General features: G+C 38.0%; 1 protein-coding gene, 1 long non-coding RNA gene and 1 pseudogene across 3 annotated transcripts; 2 read left to right on the plus strand and 1 right to left on the minus strand.

Annotated features, from left to right (window-relative positions):
- The first annotated feature begins 463 nt into the window (after window positions 1-463).
- LOC121052571 lies at window positions 464-1,951 on the plus strand. Its single transcript, XR_005809494.1, has 3 exons — window positions 464-670; window positions 853-948; window positions 1,651-1,951. It is a non-coding gene; the product is annotated as an uncharacterized LOC121052571 (long non-coding RNA).
- LOC112201255 lies at window positions 584-753 on the plus strand (annotated as a pseudogene).
- Window positions 1,952-3,062: 1,111 nt separating the features above from the next.
- LOC112196362 (putative disease resistance protein RGA4) lies at window positions 3,063-15,840 on the minus strand. Of its 2 annotated transcripts, none has more exons than XM_040517740.1 (11): window positions 14,536-15,840; window positions 6,118-8,818; window positions 5,859-5,943; window positions 5,637-5,719; window positions 5,203-5,245; window positions 5,052-5,114; window positions 4,821-4,961; window positions 4,579-4,703; window positions 4,315-4,404; window positions 3,804-3,967; window positions 3,063-3,723 (listed from the first exon to the last, which is right to left on the minus strand). In XM_040517740.1, exons 1-3 carry the CDS (start codon window positions 15,673-15,675, stop codon window positions 5,918-5,920), a joined length of 3,867 nt encoding a protein of 1,288 aa, XP_040373674.1. In that variant the 5' UTR covers window positions 15,676-15,840; the 3' UTR covers window positions 3,063-3,723; window positions 3,804-3,967; window positions 4,315-4,404; window positions 4,579-4,703; window positions 4,821-4,961; window positions 5,052-5,114; window positions 5,203-5,245; window positions 5,637-5,719; window positions 5,859-5,917. The 2 variants fall into 2 exon arrangements, with proteins under 2 accessions (XP_040373674.1, XP_040373675.1); XM_040517741.1 differs by having other exon boundaries at window positions 3,804-4,041.
- Between the last annotated feature and the right edge of the window lie 4,759 nt (window positions 15,841-20,599).

Raw genomic sequence — 20,599 nt, forward strand, 5'->3', positions numbered from 1 at the left:
TGAAATGTAACATATCCTCCAATAAATAATCAAATACCAGCAGCATTTTCAGAATTATCATCTAGTTAGCTGTCATAAAGCACTTCAGCTCCACCTAGAGGCCTAGTTGAATGATTTAGGCCCCTAGGTAGCAACGCTAGGTAGGTGCCAACCGCGAAGATTATCCCAAGTTAACATTAGGTGTCATGAAACAATCAATGTTTTGTCATATTAGTTACATAGAACATCCAAATCGATGTTAACCAGCCACCTGCAACAATAATCCCTGCTCATATTTTTGTAGGTTGATCTGATCTACAACAATGTCCTTTCCTATCATACAATACAGATTTCCTTGTATTTAACTTGTTCAGGCCTTCATTGGCTTCTCATTCTCATGGTCACAGATGTCCTTTTGAGTTGTTCTTCGCAGATGGCAGAGATGGCTTTTAATTATAAGTGTAAGATGGGAAAGACAACTAGTTGAATCTAATATTGTAATATTTTGGATTTGTGTTGGTGTAAATACGAGGCAGGCATAAGTTGATCGGTAAAGACCCTGGAAGCAGCCCCTTGCTGTTCGTGAAGCTGAGAGAATGAGAGTCCCACATCCCGGGTTGATAGAAGCACGGAAGTGTATCTGATACGTGGATCAATAGTTCACATGATATTAAATTAATTTTTTAAAGAGGTGAGTCCACAACAATAGCTTGCTATTGGGGCTGACATGTGTCATCCTTGTGTTGCACTACTGCAAGGTTTGGCACACCCTACCAAATCTTAGTTAAAGTTTTGGCGCACCCTACCGAATCTTAGTTCAAGTTTCAACAGCACACTTATGTTCTTACTTTGTTATTCGTTGTCTGTAATCAGAGCTTTGTTACTGCAATGTCACAAATCATCAACTTCAGCTGTTTTAGCCTCCATACTCCAAAATACCGGATACAAAAGCCACATTCCCAGAACCAGGTGCACTACTGTTCTCATTATTCTGAAGTAACTAGAAAAAGGACTCAATGGTCTCTAATTCCTCAGGAAATACGACGTGTGCAGAAAATTAGTACCAGAATGGATTCAACCAATCTTCAATTAACTTAACAACAGAAAATTCATAATTTGTAGTCACGAAAGTTTGATTGAATTTCATTTGATTGCTTTGCTTTTCGCGTCAGGTAAGGTATAGTATGTTATCAGCAACCAAGATGCTATACGAATTGTTTCTTCCACTACAACTAGGATTAAAGCAGCATAAATGCTGGTAGGATGTGCTGGTCTTGCATGGAAATTTTAAGAAGTCATTGCAATGCGTTACACAGCCTGTTTTCCTCTCCTTTCACCTTATTCACCATCAGAATAAACCAGGTTTCTTCTGGTGTGAAGAGATCTGGGCATATGCAGATTTAGTTGTTACATTGGTTACATGAGTGGCAGTACAAAACTAGATATAGATATATTTCCACCTAGTTTTTGTATCTTGGTAGTATTAAAGGCTTTGCCCTCTTGGTTAATATGTCAGTTTATGAAGTTGGCCTTCTGACAATATTGATTTGATAGGATGAAGAGGTTGTATGGTCGCTTGTATATTTCATCTTCTGATTATAACATCAGCAGCACAAGATCAGTGCATGTGGGATTCTCACTTCTCAAAGTTACAAATCTCCTTTCTTCCAGTTGTTCTTGCTGAGATGGAGAGATGGTTTATAACCCGGAAATCAATGAAGCAGCAGCACAATATGACGCTAGCAGTGGACATTGTTGCATTCAAACACTAGTTAAGCAAGCGCCAAGATCAGGATCGGTATTGTGAACAGAAGCAGTTATGAGTTACCTAGAAGAAGAAATGAGTAAGTTATAAGAATGGTTAATGCGTAATTAATCACTTGAAAGAAGCCCCTACCTCAAACATTCAGCAATGTATTAAGCTAGTGCTGTAATGTTAAACTCAGTTGACTTATAGGAGATGTTTATACAATTTTTTTTCACAGTTAATTTTTGTGAAGCCAATACCAAAACTTATGAAGATTTATCAGAGTGGCGGTTATAGATAAATTGCTTCCACAAAATGTATTTGAGACTCATTGTTATATAACCGTTATATGAACCGGTATTTGAGACTCATTGCTGTCACAAAATGACATCAGGATCAGGTCTGCTCTCCAGTTCCCTATGGAACTTGGACGTGCAGCTTCATTGTACTGGGCAGCCCCCATGCTTTGGAAGTTTAAATTGAATCTTTAGCTGAAAATGGGAGTTTGATGGTTAATCATACTAGCAAATGTTATCCAGGAAACTTCCTTCTGGGCCTTCATCTATCAGCAATCCAATTACAGACTCGGTTCTATTTGTAAAACAAGTTTATACACTGTTTCAGACTAATTAGGCGAAGCTGATCTCTTCGACGGATGAAAATAATGAGACCATGAGTACTAACAAGTGCAGGCACTACGAGTCCCACATCAAAGCAAGAGCAAGAGTTATCCAATATGGAGTTATAAAAAAAAGCTGCTCAGCCTCATAGAAGTCACGGAGACATGCGTTGAGCAGAATGCAAACTATTCTTCATATGGGAAACTGATTCATTTACTAATCATCAAACTGCATCCGCACATTTGATGAAAGACTCTGTTAATGTAAAACGGTACAACTGAACATCCTCTGTTAATGTAAAACGGTACAACTGAACATCCACAAAACCAAAAAATAAAAAATAAAAAAAATTTCAATATCAATAGGATATGTAAAGCAGATTTTGAAATTTGATGAATTAAGTAGATTGATTGCAAGGCTGATGGCAATTGTTAGGGGATCCAAGCTAGGCCATAACTGATAAGAGGTTTTTTTAACGGTTGAGGTCGTTGTAGTTGATGCAGTCCATTGAAATTGATGCAATTGCTTTCATCTTCAACAACATCAGAATTGCTACGTACTGTTCTTAAACTAAGAGGTCGTTGCTCATACTTCGCGATATATATGTGATATAGATAGTATGTGCAATGGTCATTATGCCAACGAAGAATTACTACATTGGTGTTAAAGAAATATAAATTTTATGTAAAAGACAATCACACTAATAACACAGGAGATTTACGTGTTCACCCAAAACTCAGCCAGAGTTTAGGGCCACATCACGGTTGTTTGCTAGTGGTTTCACTATGATCGAATAAATATGGTTAATTACAATATTAAACTATATGATGATTTAGCTGTATACAGAGTGCAACTGAATGGAGAGTGATGAAACATTGTCCTATAAGGCATGGAATTGAAGATCCTTTAATGTGTGAGTCGCTCAAGGCATGGGCAGACGTCTCACCATGTGTGAAGGTGAGGTTCCTTGCTATCAGACCCAAAAAAAAAAAACGAGGCTCCTTGATAAGTTCTCCGAGCTGACGTGGAGCATGTTGCCCACGTGTCCACTCCTGATCGGTTGTTTTTGCTTGGGAAGAAATGTCCACGAGCACAATGAGCCTGTTTCCAAACTTTAGCCAAGTAACTCGAACAGCAAATGGCATCCGTACGTACTCCCAACTCTGGTGAACATCTCTGCTTGGCTGGCACTGAAGAGACCAACACCATCTGAGACTAAAATTTGAAAGTTCAATTCAACACTGGCTTCATCTTAGATTGTTTCTTTCCATCTCATATCATGATTATCATCCAAAGATCTCAGATTTGATGGCTAACAGTTGCTTTGGAGAAACCAAATATCCAATATTGACAATAAAAGGAGAAAATCTTGGCTTGCTGCAAAAGGATTGGAAGAGTTGGTATACATATTCTTGGATATCTTTACAAAGAGTGCAACAGTAAACACAAGGTAATACCTGTATTGTGAAAGCCATTAAGAGTTTTCAATTCAGCACCTTCCAAGCCAGTAATGATTTTAAAAGGGTTTAGGAAAACAGAGTCAGCCCCAATAATCTTACACCACCACTCTGGAGGACAATTCGGAGGCACAAACTGAAAGCTTATTTTGCTGACAGGAAACCTGTGGGTGAGCCGCCGAGTCATTTGGTCATGGATTTGCTCACAGTAAATGCTTTCCACTAAAATTTTTTGACTCTGGAGTTACATAAGGTCTTTAATTTTTTGGTGGAAAAGATCTACAAATGTTTGAAATTTGACAACAATATTGAATGACATAGAAATGTCACTAAGTTGTATGTATTTTCCTTCAAGCAATTAGACAACACAGTAAGTAAATTGACAAGGAAACGATGGAGGTAGAATCTTGCTGTAGGTTTTAGTTTTATGACTTCATCTTAGCAATGAGAACCAACAAGTGTTTTTCTTTCACATATCACATTTGAATAACCAATAATTTGAAAAGCTTACCTTGCCGTGGTGCGGAACTTCATGAAGTTAAGGGATTGCTTAGTGCTTAATAATGCATGTAAGTAACCCTCCGCAGGGACACGCCTTCTTCTGTGTGTATCAATGAACTAATCAATGCAAGAGAAAGAAGAAAAAGAAAAACAAATTTTTATCTATTGGATGCCTCATATGATAAGTGACAGGGATCTGCATAAGCTTCAGAAATTGAAGATGGCAGCTTCTTGACTTACATATCTTAAGAATGAGAAATAACTTTGAACTTACAAACAGCTGTGCAGCTTCTTCAAAATTCACCTCGGAATTTCTTTTGGCTCTGAGAATGCTTTTGCTGGCTCTAAATGACCACTTATGGTTACATGACAGCAATAATCTCAAGTACAACAGAGCATCTGGCAAGGTAGAATCCTAAAAATTCTTAAAATCTCGGCATTTTTGTGAAGTTTCACAAACAGAAAAGGAGGATTGCAGAGCGCCAACTCTTGATATCTGAAGACAAAGAAAGATACCTGCTTCACCAATTAGCTTGTTTCTGTCATCCAACAGACATCACACACTGTTGCTAGGCAGAGATGTCCGATTTGATGGCTATAAATTGCTTTTAGTACAACAAAGACAAAAATGACGAAAACCTTGTGCCCCAAATCTTGCTGCAAAGGGCAAGGATAAGAAGAATTGGTTTAGATATTCAGTTCCATCTGGACAAACAGAGCAATACAGAAGAAGTCAGAAAAGTTCACCTGTACGCTGCAATCAGTTACGGGATTTTCCATGCAACAGCTTCCACGGTAACAATGATTTCTCTAAGAAAAACAGAGTTAGCCAAATAATGTTACATTGAAAGGTTCTTTTGATGAAAGGGAACCTTGGGAGATGGCATGAAAGGCCTACCAGTTAGCCAACTCAACTACTCCTCATTGGTGTTTCGGAAATCCTGCAAATCAAACAAATCTCATTTTGAATGATGCTATAGTAATATGGAAAAATATCCCAACCATACTCTATTGCTTTCAAGTAATAATGTCGAATACCAAAGACTTCAGCAACTTGTAGGAAGTCTGTATCTTCCTATAATCTTAATCCCCAATACTTAAATTATTCTATAAACTTCAGCCAGTAATAATTTTTTCCAGGCCAATTAACACAATTTTTTGTATTCTCTAATCTATATCAATGCTCGATACTGATGCTATACACGCTCTAGTCAGATGAAGTGTCCGCAAACATGCATTTAGAAGTGTTTACAAAAGCAGTATCGACATATTTCTCCGTAGGAATGAGAAAATATTAACCAAGTAAGGGAAATAATAGATCAGCAGAAGTACCAGGACTCTAATGGCACAACTCGTATTCCTCCAATTTAGCGAAAACCTTAAGAAATTGTTTGCCTAAAACAAATTAGATGCTCCTGCAGGAACAACGTACTGAATGGATTTAGTACGTTTGAAGAACATATAGCTAGTACGTAGATATAGAAAAGACAGAGCAGAAGAAAGGGAAGGGTTTAATGCATTGAAAGGTAGTGATAGCATGTTTGAAGAACAAACCTTATTTGCTTCAATGTGGGGACTTTAAGTAATTAGGAATTATTTGTACTCTGCGTTGGTCAATTCTCGATTTCTGTATCCCCAACTAATAGAAAACATGTTTGGTCAGTAATTATCCAGTTAAATGTGTGCGTGGAAAACTTCGGTTCAGTTTGCCTTTTCAGGCTAATAGACTGATTAACTAAAATTAGAAGAGAAGAGAAGAATCAAATGGCACAATTTAATAGCTAGTTTAGTAATAGATGAAAAAAAGTCTTACTCGTGATGAATGGAAGATGACGAATCTTATGCCACTCTGGGCCGTTCTCCTCCCTGCATCTTTCTTCTAGAAGGCAGCAGTGGGAGATGCGTATCTGTTTCAATTTGGTGAGGCGTTGCATAGCTTCCACAGACGGTAGGTACTTTAGACTCCTGCACCACTGAATAGTTAGGTCCTCAAGAGATGCTAGGTTTCCCAACCACTCTGGAAAAGCCTCCACTCCCTCAAACTGTGCTATATGCAGTTGTGTTAAAGAAGGCAAGTGTTGAATTTGTTCAGGGAGAGACTTGAGCTTACGCCATCCCAAGATGGTCAATGATTCAAGCTGTGGTATAGACTGAAAAGCTGGGAATGCATCGAGCTCCTCGCAGAAACGACCAATTTTTAATTCCTTCAAACGGGCTAGGCTGCAGGACTGTGACGATGCTGCTAACCCATTCGGCAGACATGTTAATTTACCACATTCAGAAATGTCCAAGCTTCGGAGGGATGCGAGCTTGTCTGAACTTGGAATAGTCTCTAGATTCTTGCAGAACCATATCTGCAATTTTTGAAGAGAGACGAGGGTTCGAAGAAAGGCACCAAATTTTGGCCCGATCAGGGCACTTTCGCAATCTAGGATTGTCAATTGACGGAGTGATGTGAAGCGTCCTCGTGAAATTAGAAGAGAGTCTAGATTACTTACACACAACTGTTCGAGGGATGTACTCAGACTTTCGATTGAAATGGATGGTACCTTGGGGCACTTTGCTATTGTCCAACTCCGAATAGAGGTACAGTATTCTAGTCCACCCGGTAGACTTGATAATTCGGGACAGTCGCCTATAATTAATTCACCAAGAGATGGTAGACCTTGTGAAAATGGAATGGAAGTTAATTTAAAGCACATTGTCACAGACAACGTTTCAAGGGATGTGAGACCACCGTGTGTAGCATCTGGGATGTACTCTAGACTGTCACAATGCCACAACGTCATCTCTTTAAGAGAAGGAGTGAGTAGCCCATCAGGTAAATATCTCAAATTCTTACAATCCCATATCCGCAAATATGAAAGAGATGCGCAGCAGTACTCAAATCCTTGTGATTGGGGAGAAATACAAGTTAGCTCTGAACAATCAACTATGTCTAAATGTGCAAGATTCTTGTTGTTTTCTAACATCCCTTCCGGCAGACAAGTAGGTCCGCCCACATACCATAACCTGAGATGAGTGAGAGTGGTGAGTTGATTGCTTAAAATACTTGCTATTGGCATGCCTCCATTCTCCATGTTTTCTATCACCAATTTCTTGAGAGATGGGAAATGACTAGGAGCACTTATCAGTTGGTCACAGTCGATCAAGGTCAGTTCCTCGAGGCATGGAAACACCACACTTGCTCTTTCTGTTGGCGCTTCCATCCATTCAATCAAGTTCCGGGCCTCCTCAATACACAATGTTTTCAAAGCAGGGAACAAAGGCCTCGCCTCCTTACTTGATCCATTTCCACAGTTGACATGGTTATCCCCATAAAACTCAGATCCTATAAGAGTTAGATTCTCCATTCTCTTAATCTCAACACAACTAAGATTGGGTAGATGCCCAAGTACTGGGACTCCTTCACAATTGTTGCAGCCCAATAATTTAATCTCTTTCAAATTGTTAGCTACCAATAACCATGATGGAAATTTAATACCCCTGAATCCCTGAATCTCCAAGAATTCCAAACTAGAATGTGGTCGGAGGCCTTCTAGTACATCATCGTCATTCTCCACATAGTGGCTTGGCCTACTAAGCTTCCATCCAAGGATTAACTTATGTATATGTCTCTTCTCGACCAAGTTTGCTTTTAGTTCTTCTCCATCTCCTACATTTTCCAGTCCATATATAGACAAGTTGTCGTGCAACTGGTTTAAACCACTCAATTCCCTAATTCCAGGACCTGTCTTATTACCCACCTTAAGAAAAGGTAATGACCTGAGATTAGTCAACCGTCCCAATATCCCACTTGGAACTTTCATATATCTACCAAAATAAACATGCCACAAGTTGATCAAATTTGCAATTTCCTTTGGAAACTCTTCAAGGTGATAAGGTATTTTCAAAGTTTGCAGGTTATAAAGCTGACCTATTGATTTGGGAAATGTTTTTATTCTTGTTTTCAAGACATTCAAATACCTCAAGTGTTTCAACTTCCCAATTGAAATGGGCAACTCCATAATGTCTGCTTTGTACAAATTTAACACATGTAAAGATTTGAAGTTAAGTAGGTTGCTCCCAATGACTTCTCCATTTGAAAAATGTGAGCGTAAGTTCCTTGATTTTGATACATGTTCTGCAAGATCATGAACAAGATCGTGCATCTTGCATTTGGTAACATTACCAGCATAATCCTTTGTAATGTCTTGAAAAAAAGACTTCGCCAATAGGATTTTAAAATATTCATTACCTCTATCCTCCATCTCTAGGTTTTTGTCAGAACAAGGGTGAAGCCATCCCTGAGCCATCCAAAGTTGGATCAAGTCATCCTTTTCAATATCAAAATCTTTGAAGAACATCGAGCAATATGCAAAACATTGTTTCAAGGATGGAAGTTTCAATTCATCAAAACTCAACTTCAAAATTGAAAAAATTCTCTTTTCTCCTTCTGGTGAATCCCATGTTTTACTTTTTAAAATTGATCGCCATTGGTCACTTGTTTTAGAGCGCATCACATCTCCCAAAACCTATTATCAGTTGATCCTGTGTTAGATTTATATTAGATAGTAACGTTAATACCATAATAGCTACTTAATATACACTATGTGCATGTAAATTGATTTTTTATAGATAAAAAAAGAAGAGCCATGCCATGATACTATTTTTTTACTTACCCTATCAAGCTTGGTTTTTTACAAGACCATCTTACAAAAAGAACATGTAGTTCTAATTGACTTGGGTATTCATTTCATAGAGACTAGAAAATTAAAACACCCGTTGGGTATAAAAAATTAATTAAATAGGTTTGCGAATTTTTTTTTATTTGGTTGAAGTACGAAAATTTATCCAAAAAAGAGAAAAATTACTACATATATTTAGATTTTTTTTTCATGGTTGACAAAGCACGTAGTGGGAAGATACATGATGAGAAGTGAAATATTTTTCTTATCAATTTTGGGTTTTGTTATTTACCTTCTCGTATAATTTTGAATTAACATATGGTTTATTAGATCCATTTCACACCCAATTTGGCTAATCAATTAAGTGCATGATTCGTATTCATAATTTATAGAATTTTATTAACTCTTGTTTTCATATATGCCATTTAAATGGGCACATTCATGCTTTATGTGGTGCTTAGGCCGATTCCTTTAATATCATGCTCGTGCTCAGGCTGACACATTTACTCAAACGTTAAGTTCAGCCTAACCCACGCCCCAAGCCTATATCGCTTGTGCCGTCTCGAAATTAAGAACGATGTTAAAATTTTATAATGAGTATTTTTTTTATTATTAGTTATTGAAAACTTATTTTATCAAATTACATAAAAAAAAAAAAAAAAAACTTGGAAACACTTTTCCTAATAAAGGAGTTTTGTAAGATCAATTTTCTAATTTTTTTTTTGATGTTTTTTTTTTGTTGAGAATATTTCCTAAATGTTGTTTATATCCTATAAGAAACGGAAAAAGATTAAATGGAGAGTGCTTTTTTTTTTAATTGCTATTAGATTTTTTACATAATTGAGTTTTGGAATAATAATTTTTGGGGAGTGAAATCCATACTCCACATTTAACAATCCACACATGATCCATGTTTCTTTTTTTAGCATCTTAATATCATATGTTTACAATCTACACTACAAAATGACAAAATTCAGGATACTAAAAAAGGAAACATAGAGTGTGGATTATAAAATAAGGAGTGTGGAATGGTGGATCACTCCTCTAATTTTTTTCCTCCTACGGTTTTTATTCCTTTTTTGAAATAAATGTTCATTGCATTAGATGTCCTTCTAAAAAGTTAGAGTCTACATACAGTTAAAGACAGAAAAAGTGGCCAAGCTCTTATCTAAGTACTACAAATTCATTATAAGTCAATTTGTGCCTGCTTTTTAAAGCGAACCCATTAAGAAAGAACAACTCCGTGTCTTCTAAGAAAAATCATCTCCTAGCCCTCCATTCACCTGCCTACAATTGTGGTACGAAATAGAATGCTACTTCCTAGCAAAAAAATAGGAGCTAATTCCTCATCCATAAGCTGCTTAAACTAGTCTAACTCGAGATAATTACCAATTCCACATAATCATAATTTGAATTAAGACTGACACTTTAGAGGCCATAAAAAAGGCCCAAACCGCCTAAGTAAGTCAAACTCTCAAGCCATGCCCGCCCAATGCACTAAGTAATGGATGAGGGTGGTAAGACACCCTCTTTGACAGCCCATGAGTTAGATTTAGACAGTTCATACATGAGCTTAGGCCCGAAAGCCGAAGCCCAAATACAGGTCAACCTAATAGTCGTCCAGTTCCACTCTTGCCAAATCGCCTCCATTGTCGGCAGAATTAACAACGGTCGTCCCTACCATAGCATGACCGCCAAACCTTTAGTGACCACACACCAACGTCGAAAAGCAAGGTCGAACTAGGGCTGGGCATTTAAGCCCGAAAACCCAAAAACCCGGACCGGCCTGTTAAAGCCCGACCCGTACGGGCCGAGCCCAATTATTTTTTTTATCGAAACGGTTCGGGCCGGGCCTTGACTTTCAGCTAAATGGTTTGGGCCGGGCCTTGTGTTTGAAAATAGAAAAAGCCCGTCAGGCCCGTATTAGACATCAAAAGACAGATGGCCATGTATTATTGGTCCTAATATAGAGAGTAAAATCCTTATCATAGGATTGAACACACAAGATTCTTCTCCAAAACCTAAACCTAATCTTCAGCCTCCATTCTAATTTTCTAGTTTTCTACCCGATCTGAAAGTCTGAAACGCACAAGAGGCGCCTCTCCTCCTCCAAAGTCGAAACTGAGCTCTCTCCTCCGCCCTAGCTGTGAGGTTGAGCCGCCGAGACACCAAACTGGCTCCGATCGAGACGCCGCCCAGGATCGACACCGATCCTTCTCTCTCTCTTCACTGTACCTGCACGATGCGGCAGACACCTCCATCTTTCTCCTTCATAGATCGACGCACCGAGCCACCGAGTGAGACGGTGCCCAGCCCAGCTCTGTTCCTCTCTCTCTCTCTCTCTCTCTTCACTTCACCTGCACGACGCCTCCTTTCTCCCTCACAGATCGAGATGCCGCCCATGACTGCTCTGTCCTTCTCTCTTTCTCTCTTCACTTCATCTGCCAACTCGAAGCCAGAGAATACTCAGAATAGGAGATCGTTGTTCTTCACTTCTTCAGGTCTGCGGTTTTGTCACTTCTGTGTTATTATTAATGATATGTTTTATTAATGTTAAATCAGCAATCTCCATGCTTACCAAAAGAAATGGATAATTTGGATTAAAATAGGAAACAGAGGCAATTATCAAGAAATTAATTATCTGTATTCATAATGCATTTGCTAATCAATATATCTCTTTTTGTGCTTATTTGGTTTGTAGCTAAACTGGGATTTGGGTTCTTTGTTATCTAAATCTATTTATGATGGCTATTGTAGGGAAAAATGTGGAAGCCAATTGATGGATGGCTGCATTGCTGCTGGATAGGAGACTGGAAAAATGGCTTGCTAAATTGCTGCATCTGAATTAGGACTTTATATTTCATTGAAATTTGCAGCTATATATGAATGAAATCTGGATATATATATATATATATATATATAGGCATATATATATATAGGCATAAGCAAATGGTCAAATACAGGTTTTTGGGCCCGAAAGCCCGCAAGCCCGGCCCGAAATGAAACGGGCCGGTGCCGGGTCCAGTGAAATTATAGTTGGACCCGGCCCGTGCCCAGCCCTATGTCGAACCAAACCACCATCTTGAAATGAATCCCAAATTCGGGTCAATCGATCAAAACCTTGGCCCAACGCTAGAGCACTCCACCTGACTAACGCTCTGAACAAAACCACCACAATCCAGGATCCGACCCGGATTCGCCACCGAGCCTGCAACTAAAAACGCCGTACAACAAAACACCGCCACAAAAAACATCACCATGACTGCACCAAACTTTTCAGGCTCCACCGAGAACCGTACCAAACACACTCAGCTGAGGCTGGGCTGGTCGTGATCGGACACGACCACCGCGATGCACAAAACCCTAGGCTTTTTGTATTTTTAGTTTTTGTTTTCCTCCTATAGTTGTATAATTGTGATATAAATGTTATTTAACAAATATATCTATAAATATATTGCAAGAAATCTTATGTCAAAATAAGGATATAAATATTTTGTTTCATTATTTTGACAACATCAATGATATAATATGGGGAGAAATTGTCCAAACTATTGAAAAAAAAAAAAAAAAAGTTTTAATGTTCAAATCTCACTGTGTCTTATCTTATTATAAAATTTCATTAGGTTGTCCCGCAATAAATCGTTTTCGTGCCATGCTGTGTGTTTAAAAAATTCGACCGAACTGGCCTAACTTCAACCCGCAACACCCGCTATTAAATGAGTCAATTTTGTGCTGTGCTCAGGTCAAAACGTTCTGCAACTCTAGTTTAAAGTTGTGTTGAAAATGGAGGATTGATTCTTTGTTCTAAAATGACCATATTCACTTTAGTCATTGTACTTTGTTAAAGTATTTTTCACTAATATTTATTAAACGTCTTACATTGCTTTTCACTATAAGTTTGATTTCAAAAACACAATTTATCAAATACTTAATTGAGTTTATACAACATATTATTCTCACATCTAAGCTTTTTTTTTAACTGAGAATTCTCATAGCAATACCAAAGTAAGCCTTAAGAGATTAGTGTCAAACTTTTGGAGGTATGATATGCGGGTAGACATAGGTACTTTTGTTGTTTTATTAGGATTTTATTTTTAAGTTTTTGATTGGTTCAAATAAATGAGTATTTGAGCTAGGGTCTAGAGTCTTGATGTTGTGTTGTTGTATGGTGTCAATACAATTTATTGCCATATGTTTTATTATTGGTATTTTCCTACTGTCAATTAGATGTGTCAAATGGGCTGCTTTGGCACGAGCATGGCTCGTTTAACTACAGCTCGGTATGGCGCACGGTTGAGGGTGGTTTGGGCCGGCATGACCCATTGCTGCGGCTGTGCTGAGTCAAGGTATATTGACCTATGTGTCAGTTCGGCTCGAGCTCATTATGGGCGCGACATGGCCCGAACATAACTTATTGCGGGCCAGCCTGTTATAGACAAAATTTTATATTATTTTAAAAGACATGAAAGACTTTCTATAATGAAATTTAAATACAAAATTTCAACTTTCTATAATTTTTTTATTATGCTATAATAACAAAATGAAACATGTATATTCTTGTTTTAACATATGTTTTTTTTCCTAAATACATTGAAAGATATATTTGTTAAATAATATTTATATCACAATAACACAACTAGTGAACTATACCAGAACTCAATTATCTAGAATATTTAAAAGCAAAAAACTTACGAGATTTTTCTTTTCTTTTCTATAAGCATAAAACAACAGTTAGAAAATTGATCTTAGAAAGATAGCTCCTAAATTAGGAAAAGTATTTCCGAATTTTGAATAAGTAATAAGCTTTCAATTACAAATAAAATAAAAAAATAGTCACAATAAATGTCAACACAACCCGTTTATTGACCCGGCACGAGTACGATCCGACATGCTATAAGCTTTGACCGTGGGCTAGGCTAGGCCTAATGTTTGAGTAAATGGGTCAACCCAAGCACAAGCATGAAGCACAAATGTGCCCACTTTAAACTAGTCGGCCGACACCTCTACGTACTGTGAATGTATCATTGACAATACAAGCTTGGGCCGCGGGTTGGGCTAGGCCTAAAATTTGATCGAGTAAGCGGATCGGTCCGAGCACGAAGCACAAATGGGTACACTTTAAACGAGCCAGCTGAGACCTCTGCATACTGTGAATGTGCTATTGAGCTGTTCTAACACGTGGTCTAACTACTTTGGGACACAATGGGAAATATGGTGATGTTTTTCTAGATTTTGTCTATGAGGACAAATTGTACCCTAAGGATTAGAAGTTTATTAGTAGCGCCTTGAAAATGGTAATGGTTAGGTTTGTGCCTTATTGGTTTATGGTGGCTGTAATTGTTGGTTTCATAAGGGTATATATATAAGTAATTCATCTCTTTTGTTTGGTGCTAGTGAGAATATGCACAATTTCTTTAAATGACATAGATCTTACGCCCATTAAGTGTCAGATGTTATGAAAATTGCCTTTCTAACAAATGAAAAGGATATTGAAAATAACATATGATTTTTCTCAACAAAGATTAAAGTAATAAGGATAATGATGAATGATATAGTGAACATACCTTTGCCGCTAGTGGTACACCTCCACATCTTTTAGCGATCTCTCTACCAATTGTCTGCTGCTCTTCAGACATAGGAGGACTCCCAACTGGAATGGCTTTATCCTTCATTATAAGCCAACATTCATGATCAGATACTTTTCTCAAATCACACCTAGGAAGAGTCTCCATGACTTCTGCAACTTTGTCACTACGGGTAGTGACAATGATGCTGCTTCCTTGGGTATCGTTAACTGTTAACAAACAACTCCTCAACTCCTTCCATTTTTCAGGATCTTCACTCCAAACATCGTCGAGTACGAGAAGGTATCTTTTCTCTTTCACCTCTTCTCGAATGAATTTACAAACCGCATCCTTGCTCTGTATTGCGGCTTTCTCTGGTTTCAGAGATTCTAAGATCCCTCTTAAGATTGTTTTGACTTCAAAAGGGGTTGATACACAAACCCATATTTTTTCATGGAAGTGTTTATCGATCGCCGAGTCGTGATATATTGATTTAGCCAAAGTTGTCTTTCCTAGACCTGGCATTCCCACAATAGCCAAAACGGGAAGATAGTTATCTTCATTATAGTGAGACTTGATCAAGGTTTTGACTATATCTGACACGACCTCCTCTCTTCCAATTATGAGCTTCTCATCGCTATCAAAGCTGGAGACGGTCTCCCTGTCAAGTACTTCAATATCTTGAGAGGTTGCATATGCTAATGTGCTAGCAACTAACCCAATAGGGCCAGCTGCCTGATTGAATAATTTCACCAAAGATGTGTTGATTTTCTTGATTTTATGTGCCATTTGCAAGCGAAAGACAATGGGATTGGAGTGGGAGAAGAAATTTTTCACCTTTTTCTTCATCTGGTCTCGGAGTTCTACTTTGCGTCGGAGAACTTCATACCCAATTTCATCCAAGACATCATCGGCTTCGTTAGCTACGTCTTCAAGATCCTTCACCCACATTTCCACAGCCTCCCCTCGAACCTGTGAATGGTCGACATCTCTTAGCATAGCTTGAATCTTGAGGAATGAGTCACGCAGCTGTGCCAGATCTTCTTTGAAACCCAATACAAGACTGAATTCTTGAGCAGCGAGCGAAGTCACCTTGGTCAGTATTCCCTCAGCAGCAAAAGTGAGCAGAAATTCTGCCATATCTTCAGAGCTCAAGGCAACGAAAAGAGTGTTTTAGAAACGAGATGCAGATTTGAGGTGTATCTCTCCTGAAGTTTTATTGCGAATTTATAGCTAGGCAGAGATGGAGCAATATGGGAATGGGATAGAGTTAAACTTGGCAACGTCACATGGCTGACACCAATGCGTTAGGAAGAGGCAAATAATACATACATATTATATTAATTAACGTTTATGATATACATAACTGGGAGTTTGCTACAATCTTTATGCGACTGGAAAATTGCAGAAGATGGTGGGTTTTACACAGTGACATAGACCGGCGGGTTGACAATTTGTATATTGACGATGAGTAGTCAGTGTAGATTCTCTTTCACTGCTTAGTGCTTAGTGCTTAGTGCTTACATAGGTAATATTATTTTTAATATTTGTATATTGACGACGACCTGCAAGTTGCAATTTTTTTTTTGATGACACTGCAAGTTGCAACTTGAAACTCGGAAATACACATGTATAGATTCTCTTTCACGGCTTGCAAAGTTACATAGGTAATATTTTTTTTGGAATCATATGGCCGACAGGCAATATTTGTTATAAAAAAGACAAATAATACATTATTGTTCAGATTCCTTGTCTTCTCCGGAAAGTTTCAGATCCGGAATTTGTATCATATTTTTGGCTTCCCAAACCTGGCAACTGGTAAGTCGCTCTTATTTAATCTCACATGCAGTCATGCATGATGTCCTTGACAATTATAATTCTGGAAACTTGAATTGGCCGGAAGGTGAAACTAGAAAGCTAATTCAAACATTACCAAAAAAAAATAGAAAGCTAATTCAAGGGGCGTTGATTTGGTCCTCGTACAGATGTGCACAGCATACTCAACAGTGGCAAACCACCAACAATACCAACCACAACCTCAGCGTTTGGCGCGGTAATGTAAGTTTGGAAATGAGTCTTTTTTTTTTATAAAGTGAGCCTTTTTAGTACAAGGGTTAATTTGCAACTATACTGGTTAAAAGTATTTATATGAATGTATTGATGAAATTGAGTATAAGTGCAATGTAAGATATTTTAATCGTTTTAGTCTCCACACTTCAAGTCTTAAGTTCCAATTTATTCACAACTAGAGAAAATCTCTCAATTATATTAAATTTAAGGAAAGAAAATTGCAATGTAAGATATTTTAAGATGAGTGGGTTTCAACAATTTGCTTTTTTTGCTTCCTCAGCATTGTAAATGTCAGAGAGTCATGCCTCGAGCAGTTGAGCACATAGTGAACGCATTGTAAAGAATACTGTGTTCACGGCATTTTAAGTAGCATACGCCTATTTTTGTAGGGAGAGGATCCTCTCCTAACCTTCTAATCTTCCTAACCTACCTAAGCTTTTCATCACAAGATGCCACGTGGATAAAATCACATCTAATGGCTGCTATTATTTGAACTCAATTTTGATTTTTTTTTCCACCAAAACTCAAATACAAAGTAGACTTGGTCTCTCTCTCTCTCTCTCTCTCTCTCTCTCTCTCTCTCTCTCTCTCTCTCTCTTCATTCATCGACGGCAACCGCTCCCAACCCAGCCATTCAGGAGCTGAGATTTTCGTCCAAGATATGGGGATTTTTGGTTTTCTAGCAATTAGTTGAAATCTACACAGATTCCAGCTTTATTTTGTAGAAAGATATTTATTTTTGTATATACCTGTTAAGTGTTTTGGATTGGAGAAGCTTTGATTGGGGAGAGTTGGATTAGGAGTTGAGGAGATTTCTCGGAATTTCGAAACTTTTCTGCATCGAATTGGCTTCGGGGTTTTTGGGTTAGGAACTAGTGTTGCAGTTATGGGTGTGTAAGATTTAAAATTTTTGGGGAAATAGAAAATTGTTGGCTTGATTTGGATGCGGATAGTTTATGGGTTTTGTAATTTGAGCTTGGAGTGGTGATTATTCAATTGAAGAGTGTGGGTTTTGTGGTTGAGGGCAGAAGGTTGATTAGGTTGTAGTTTGTAGTTGGGGATATACTGCTTGAAGTATTGAGCTGAGAGAATGAAGACCAACACTTGCCGATCGTGTAAGTGAAAGGATGAGAGGAAAAGAAAGAAAGGGAAAACCTAAGCCATTAGATGTTATATCTGGACACGTGTTAATTTTCTGTTCAAAGCTTAGGTAGGTTAGGAAGATTAGAAGGTTAGGAGAGGATCCTCTCCCATTTTTGTAAGGGTGTCTCTAAAATTTAAGTTTCAATTGTTGTCATGGTTTAAGTTTCAATTATTGTGGTTTGGTTGTTGTTATCCTTTTATGCGAGATCTTTTCGTAATCGGTCAACTGGAGAATGTATGGCGGCTCTGTCCGTATCCTCACCTCTGCAGACCACCCTTGGTTACCAATCCTTGCTCGCGATTTCCGTCGGAGCTCCGGTGACGAATCTGCTATGGCGGCTGCAAAGTGGAGAGGAAGAAGAAGCTTTGATTAGGGCTTGGGTTTTGTTGGGCTGCTTGGGCTTTTAGTTTTAATTTGGTTTTTTAGTTGTTATCCTACTCATGTCTTAATTCTTATGAATTTCTGACTTTGAGGGGTTTGTTTGCCTGCCCTTGGCTTTGTTTGGGCCTCCATATGCCTTTTGGCTTTATGAATATCAGTTTCACGACCAAAAAAAAAATTGTTGTCATGGTTAGTAGATTGATGTTCTAAAAGAATCCAACGCACAAATTCATGGCTTCATGTAAAAAGCTGATTCATCCTTACTAGTCATCAAACTTCATCCATACATTTACTGAAAAACTCCGTTTCTGTAAAATGGTACTACTGAACATCCACAAAACCAGAATATATATATATATATATATATATTTATAGGATTTTTCTTAGGTAAGGATTTCCAGTTTTTGGCAACTTTTTGATAACATATTCACATCTTAATCGTTCGGTTTTTAAGTCCTAATGTATATATCATATCTGCAAAATTTTACCCAAATTGATGATCGTTAAGGCTTCTAAAACTGCAATTTACACGAACGAACCAAATCTGTCAAACCAGAACGTTCGTATACATTGTTTAAATTGCAGTTTTGAATGCCTTAACGATCATCAATTTGGCTGAAATTTTGCAGAAATGATCTATATATTAGAACCTAAAAACTGAACTGTTAATATGTGAATATGTGATCGAAAAGTGGCCAAAAACTGGAAATCCGTACCTAAGCTTAGGTAAGGATGTCCTTAGCCAAGAAGGACTGTGTGTGTGTGTGTGTGTGTATATATATAGGATGTGTAAAGCAGATTTTGAAATTTGATGAATTAAGTAGATTGATTGCAAAGCTGATAGCAATTGTTAGGGGATGCAAGCTAGGCCATAACTGATAAGAGGTTTTTTAACGGTTGAGGTCGTTGTAGTTGATGAATTCCAATGAAATTGATGCAATTGCTTTCACATTCAACAACATGAGAATTGCTATGCATTGTTCTAAGAGGTCGTTGTTCATGCTTGACGATATGTGATATAGATAGTATGTGCAATGGTCATATGGTCATTATGACAATGAAGAATTACTATATTGGTATTAAAGAAAGGTCCCCAAAATAAAAGACAATCACACCTAATAACGCAAGAGATTTACGTGTTCACCCACAACTCAATCAGATTTTAGGGCTACATCACGATTGTTTGCTAGTGGTTTCACTATGATCGAATAAATATGTTTAATTACACTATATGATGGTTTAGCTATATAAAGAATGCAACTGAATAGAGAGTGATGAAACATTGTCCCATAAGGCATGGAATTGAAGGTCCATTAATGTGTGAGTAGCTCAAGGCATGGGCAGAGGTCTATCATGTGTGAATGTGAGGCTCCTTGATATGAAATGAAAAAAAAAAGGGCTTCCTGATAAGTTCTCCGAGCTGATGTGGAACATGTTGCCCAGTGTCCACTCATCAGTTGTTCTGCTTGGGCAGGAGTATCCACGAGAACAATGGGAGCCTGTTTCCAATCTTCAGCCAAGTAACTCAAACAACAATGGCATCCGTACGTACTCCTAACTCTAGGGAACATCTCAGCTTGGTTGACACTGAAGAGACCAACACCATCTTCGATTGTTTTTTTCCATCTCATATCATGATTATCATCCAAAGATCTTAGATTAGATGGCTAATAGTTGCTTTGGAGAAACCAAATCCACAATATTGACAATAAAAGGAGAAAATATTGGCTTGATGTAGAGAGCCAAAAAGATAGGAAGAGTTGGTAAGCATATTCATGGATATCTTTACAAAGAGTGCAACACTAGACTGGGGGTAATACCTGTATTGTGAAAGCTATTAAGAGTTTTCAATTGAGCACCTTCCAAGCTAGTAATGATTTTAAAAGGGTTTAGGAAAACAGAGTTAGCCCCAATAATCTTACACAACCACTTTGGAGGACAATTCAGAGGCACAAACTGAAAGCTTCTTTTGCTGACAGGAAACCTGTGGGTGAGCCGACGAGTCATTAAGTCATGGATTTGCTCACAGTATATGCTTTCCACTAATTTTTTTTGACTCTTAACTTACATAAGGTCTTCAATTTTTTGACAACAATATTGAATGACATAGAAACATCACTAAGTTGTATGTATTTTCCTTCAAGCAATTATACAACAGAGTGAGTAAGTTGATAAGGAAATGATGGAGGTAGAATCTTGCGGTAGGTTTTAGTTTTATCTTAGCTTTAATTATAAACAGAGGAACGTATGGTTTTAAGAATTGGACACCAAAGCAATGAGAACCAACAATAATCTTTCACTACTACACAAAAGGCTTCACACGACGGTTTAAAACTGTCGTCTCACGTTTTGCATTTCCGTGGTCTATCGAGGCGTCGTCTGATGAAACGCTGTCAGACGACGGTTTTCAACCGTGTTCTACCGATCATTGGGTCGACGGTTTGCAGCTGACTTCGTCGTCTGATGGAC

This window comes from Rosa chinensis, chromosome 4 (assembly GCF_002994745.2).
Source record: "Rosa chinensis cultivar Old Blush chromosome 4, RchiOBHm-V2, whole genome shotgun sequence".
In the NCBI taxonomy this organism is placed as follows: domain Eukaryota; kingdom Viridiplantae; phylum Streptophyta; class Magnoliopsida; order Rosales; family Rosaceae; genus Rosa; species Rosa chinensis.

What these genes read in the sequence shown, in the direction of transcription:
- LOC112196362 (XM_040517740.1), bottom strand. Translation starts at nt 15,675, where the DNA reads ATGGCAGAATTTCTGCTCACTTTTGCTGCTGAGGGAATACTGACCAAG. An exon ending in GTGTACCACTAGCGGCAAAG is followed by an intron (nt 8,819 to 14,535) that starts GTATGTTCACTA and finishes AACTGATAATAG; the next exon opens with GTTTTGGGAGATGTGATGCG. An exon ending in TCATCTTCCATTCATCACGA is followed by an intron (nt 5,944 to 6,117) that starts GTAAGACTTTTT and finishes GTTTTCTATTAG; the next exon opens with TTGGGGATACAGAAATCGAG.